Genomic DNA, 5,647 nt, shown 5'->3' on the forward strand with positions numbered 1-5,647 from the left:
TGATGTGCTCTACTGACGATCCTCTTGCCTTGTCCCCTTCTACATCGTTTCCACCTTCCTGAAGCAAGTCTGAGATGCATGAGAAAACTCAGAGAGCGCATCAGAGCAAGATCCCCAGCATTCAAGATCGTACGATAAAACTACTACTTGTCGACTCTTAAGCAAGATGTCATAGAGATGTCCAACACCATGACAATTGCCAATGCAATGCCCAAGTTCAAAGGTTACTTGTGATAAAGTTAATTTTGATTGATACAGTATGATTCGTTGCTTCATTATTGGATATATATATATATATATATATATATATATATATATATATATATATATATATATATATATATATAGAGAGAGAGAGAGAGAGAGAGAGAGAGAGAGAGATCCTAAAGTCATAAAATAGTCTTTTCACTAAGATTTTTCTTTAGAAATATTATAATTTATATTAATTAAAATACATAAAATAAAAATAAAAAATATGTCAAATCAATATTTTTTTATTATTAATAATATTAGAAATGATCGTTGGTCCAATCTTTGGGGTATATGAGAGAATTGAATGTCCCTCCGGATGACTCCCACAAGATTATTTCCTCGTCATGAGCTTCATCGACAATAATCTTGAAACAATAAGAGACATGCGATGAGAGCAGTAAAAATATTTTAAATCCCGATGTATGATAGACTCCTCTTTATATAGAATCATAAAAGGAAACAAGTTTGATTGAATTGCATGTGACCTAAAAGATTAGTTATATTGGTTATTCATTTTTTTAATCAATTAATAGAAGTCCTGTTTTATTAAATTATCGAAACAACTCTTCACGACAACAGCCTCAAATGGCAAAAAACAGATGAATTTATTCATTGTTTTACATGTAGTTAAGGATTTCGCATTATCTTACATGATTCCATCACTTCATCTGTCTCGAAACTTCAAGAACACATCAATCTCGATTCATGCGACCCACTTTTTTTTTTTTTTAATATTTAAATATTAACAGGAACGATACACTACGTCATTCATTAATCAACAAAGATGAAGTCGACATTAATTGACATCAAGTAGATACTCTTAGGATTCCAACTCTTAGGACACAAAAGCGACAGAGATTTATTTTGAATCATGGAATGCAAATTTTAAAATTAAAAAAAAAAAGTTCGATGTTTTATTATCATGAATGAGACTTTGTTAATAGAATATTATTTTTCTTTTGTACATTCTTAATATAAAGAATGTGATGCTTCAAATAAAGTGAATCGACTTGTCCGACTCTAATGCCAGTGCCAGTATAAAACGGGACGAGTGAAACCACCGGAAGCCACCGTACTATTCTCCAAACCCAGCGGCGGTTCGCCCAGGTCCACCTTGACCGGTTCCCGATCAAGGGTTATCGATTGTGCCGCCGGAACTTTATTCACCACCCATTTTCTTACTCTTGCTGGTCTGCGTCAAAAGTTCTCTGGCCCCTGAATGCTTGCCTCGTAGGCGGTTCGGTTTAGCTAAGACAACCTGAGAAACATTAGCGCCAATAATAAACAAACAAAGTGGACGATTTCACGTTGTGCGAATCATAGGGCAATAGTCCAACAACTTCTGAGACGGCTTATTATTATTTGAAATCATTTCGGTGAAACACTCTTTGCACACGTCCACCTTCTGGCCTATATAAGGAATCAACCCCCGAGGCCTCCCACTGCGTTCTCATTTCTCGTGTTCGGTCTCTTCTCGCGTCTCGCCAGCGATTGCCATGGGTGAGCCTTCGATCTTCTTCAGCGGCTCATTGTTCTTTGTTCTCTATGATCTTCTATGTGCGGATTTTGATTACTTTTGTCATTTCCTTTGTCCTTTCTGTTCATCGTGCAGCCGGAAAGATCAAGATCGGCATCAACGGTTGGTTTTCCCCTCCTCTGTCTCTTTTTACGAGTCTAGCTTCGATCTTGCGGTTTCTTATATGAACTCTCTAGGGTTTATGATAGATCTGTCAACCTTCTTGATTCGATCTTGTCTTTCTTGATAGGGTTCGGAAGGATCGGGAGGTTGGTCGCCAGAGTCGCTCTCCAGAGCGAGGACGTCGAGCTCGTGGCCGTCAATGATCCCTTCATCACCACCGATTACATGGTGCTGGTCGATTCCAGTGATTTTGTGACCTTTGTGCTTTATTTGAATGTCTAGATTGATCACATATCTCCACTTTTTTGTGCATCTTCTTGATAGTTGAATTATAGGCCGCCGTATTAACAGTGAATTCCATAGATCTATTGATTTTGCCTCGGTCAGATAATAAATGCTTCAGAATGTTTCGAACAATCTAATCATTTATGGGTTCGTGTTTTAAATGATCTTCTTACAGCAGTTTACTGTTATTTAAGTGAGTCTGGTTTCTTTGGGTTTTGATTGTTTTACTTGTCTTCTTTCGTAATGTAGTTCTTTAGGAAGGTTGTTTTTCTGATGGTTTAATTGCGAGATTCACATGTTCGCTCCATTTTTCTTCAAACTGAATTTTCTGTACGGGTGATGCATTCCAGACATACATGTTTAAATATGATACCGTGCATGGATCATGGAAGCATCATGAGATTAAGGTGAAGGACTCCAAGACTCTTCTCTTTGGCACGAAAGAAGTTGCTGTATTTGGTTTTAGGTATTTCGGTTTTTTCTTCTCATAAAGGTGTTTCAAATCATTGTTCTTTAGATGTTAGTTGTGTATTAATGTTGTTCTGGATTTTAGGAACCCCGAGGAAATTCCATGGGGTGAGACTGGTGCTGAGTACGTAGTGGAATCCACTGGTGTCTTTACTGACAAGGACAAGGCTGCTGCTCACCTTAAGGTAATGCTGATTCAAGATGTGGTTGGTTTATTTGGTTAATAGTTTATGTTTCTAAAGTACAATTTGGTACTTCAGACTATAACTGATTTTTTCTTAAGCCTATATTTTCGTAGTTGGTAATTTCTCCACGATTCTACATTTTATTAAAGTGCTTCATTGTTAAGTAGCCTGGACGACTCATTTTCTAGGCTAGGCTAACTTCCAGGGTGATTAAAGCATTAAGCCTGTAAAATGCTACACTGAATCTGTTAATTGACAGCCACTTCATCCCTTTTTTTACTTGGTAACTATTTAGCTGATGTCATAAAATTTCAGAAATTAGCATCTACAATTATTTACATTGAAGTAGGAAGTTTGAAATGTAATGTTTAATATATATGTTGCTTGAAGAAACCGGCTCATTCTAGATTTCTAGAATTATCTTTCACTAATTATATAGTCCATTGTTAGTAGCTTAAAAACTCTACTTCCTGTCCTATTACCTCACACATTGGCCCATTTTGTCTTCCTCTATAGTCCCTGTAATTATTGGTATTACATTTCTTAGTTGCAACTACAGTTGAAGTTACTTGAACAGCTGTACCTACAATTGCTACTTGTAGCAATTGCTTTTGTGAGCAGTTGCTACGTGCAGGCAACTCTACTTGTAAGCAACTGGATGTTCCAGTTATCAGCAAACAACAGATACTAGTGATATGTATCTTCTGAAATTTAAGAGTTATGATTCAAACATTCAATTGTATTGTAAGTTCTTTCATTGAGTTTTGTTCTATACACTTCTTTTCTTTTCTTTTTTCTTTTTTTGTGAAGCTACTTCTTTTGGTAATAGGATTTATTGAATTTCCCTATTGGACGATTCTTTTTTAAATACAGGGTGGTGCCAAGAAGGTCATTATATCTGCTCCTAGCAAGGATGCACCAATGTTCGTTGTAGGGGTGAATGAAAATGAGTACAAGCCTGATATTAATATTGTTTCTAATGCGAGCTGCACCACCAACTGTCTTGCTCCTCTAGCAAAGGTAAACCACATTTTATCGAGGACTACTCTTTGGATATTGTACTTGATATTGATTGATGAGCTTTATCCTATATATCACAGGTTGTTCATGACAAATTTGGTATAATAGAGGGTTTGATGACGACAGTTCATTCAATCACCGGTAACTATAACTTGAGTTATACTTAGTTGATTCTGTTGTGAAGTGTCTATTTCAAAGTTGTAAATATGATCTTTTGCTTTATTTTTTCTCAGCCACTCAAAAGACCGTTGATGGTCCATCTAGTAAGGACTGGAGAGGTGGACGTGCTGCAAGCTTCAACATCATTCCCAGCAGCACTGGTGCTGCCAAGGTATTTTCAGTAGATTTTTGTTATGTCTAGTTGTGCATCCTAACATATGCACGTGTGGTGTATGATAAACAATATGTATATGTGCACATAATGTGACAAATTCAAGAATAGTGTTGCTTTCATGTATGGATACTGATGCATTACCATGATTATTGTATGTCTAAGGGAAGATACTATTTTGAATTTCCCAGTTTATTAGCATGAATGTATGTGAATGGTACAAGGTTAAAACGCTCTGGTAGTATACTTCATTTCCTGTTGGCTTTGCTTCTTATGCTTGCCCTGCTTATTTGAAGATTGATGACTGCTCTGACTAGGATTTACATCAGAATACACCATGAACTATTTTGATTTGCTAATGACAGGCTGTTGGAAAAGTTCTCCCTGCCTTGAATGGAAAGTTAACTGGTATGGCATTCCGTGTCCCAACTGTTGATGTGTCTGTTGTGGATCTCACTGTCAGGCTTGAGAAACCAGCCACCTATGAGGAGATCAAGGCTGCCATCAAGTAAGTAGCAAAAGTTGGCACATTCCTTTCTTTTAACGATGATGATTACACCCGTGTTGTTTGTCTGTATTGATTGAATTGGTGTGTTTCTATAGTGGGTTGTTTGTACAGTTGTAGATTAGTCATTAGAAGATTATGGTTGCATATTATTTTACCATAATTTAGTAAACAAACCTATCCTTTCAATATACTGCTCATAATACACCTAGCTACTATGCGGAGAGGATCCTATATGCTGGAGTCTAATCTCTTATTTTTCTATTGTGCGGCACTCAACAAGTTTTTTTTTTTTTTTTTTTTCTAATTTGTCACAACTCAGGGCAGAATCTGAGGGAAAGCTTAAGGGCATCCTGGGATATGTGGAGGAGGACTTGGTGTCCACTGACTTCCTGGGTGATAACAGGTACTCTTTATTGTCAAATATGTAGTTTCAAACTAATTGCTTTCTTAATAAGTTTATTTCATCTCCAAATGAATGATCGGAAAATTGTCCTCTCATATCTTTTGACCTGATTTTGTCATGGTAATATAGTAGTTTAAACACTCTTTGATTGGTTATTGCAGGTCAAGCATTTTTGATGCAAAGGCTGGAATTGCTTTAAATGGAAATTTTGTCAAGCTCGTGTCTTGGTACGATAATGAATGGGGATACAGGTACTTCAAAACCACCTTGTGAATAAATTATGCTACTTGTAGTCATGCGGAATGAGGTATCTGTTATGCCTTCTAATCCGATCCTTATTTTCTTATTTGCAGCTCGCGTGTTGTCGATCTGGTCCGCCACATGCACAAGACTCGGTGAACCGTCTTCCTCTTATTGGTCATGCTGGTCACTGTCGTAGGTGGCCGTGCTTTTTTGTTTCTGTTATGAATAAATGTTCAGTCATGATGTCTATCTACTATCTTAATTATCTCAGGCACTCTGGTTTGGGCATTATATGCAGCCCACCTACTTTTTT

General features: G+C 36.9%; 1 protein-coding gene across 1 annotated transcript; it reads left to right on the top strand.

Annotated features, from left to right (window-relative positions):
- The first annotated feature begins 1,620 nt into the window (after positions 1–1,620).
- On the top strand, positions 1,621–5,647 carry LOC135676631 (glyceraldehyde-3-phosphate dehydrogenase 2, cytosolic-like). The gene is made up of 12 exons (XM_065188020.1): positions 1,621–1,752; positions 1,865–1,891; positions 2,019–2,119; positions 2,527–2,642; positions 2,730–2,829; positions 3,703–3,849; positions 3,930–3,990; positions 4,083–4,180; positions 4,546–4,688; positions 5,008–5,091; positions 5,253–5,342; positions 5,445–5,647. The coding sequence occupies exons 1-12, from the start codon at positions 1,749–1,751 to the stop codon at positions 5,488–5,490; spliced, it is 1,017 nt and encodes a 338-aa protein (XP_065044092.1). The 5' UTR covers positions 1,621–1,748; the 3' UTR covers positions 5,491–5,647.

Source organism: Musa acuminata, chromosome BXJ1-6, assembly GCF_036884655.1.
Source record: "Musa acuminata AAA Group cultivar baxijiao chromosome BXJ1-6, Cavendish_Baxijiao_AAA, whole genome shotgun sequence".
NCBI lineage: Eukaryota > Viridiplantae > Streptophyta > Magnoliopsida > Zingiberales > Musaceae > Musa > Musa acuminata.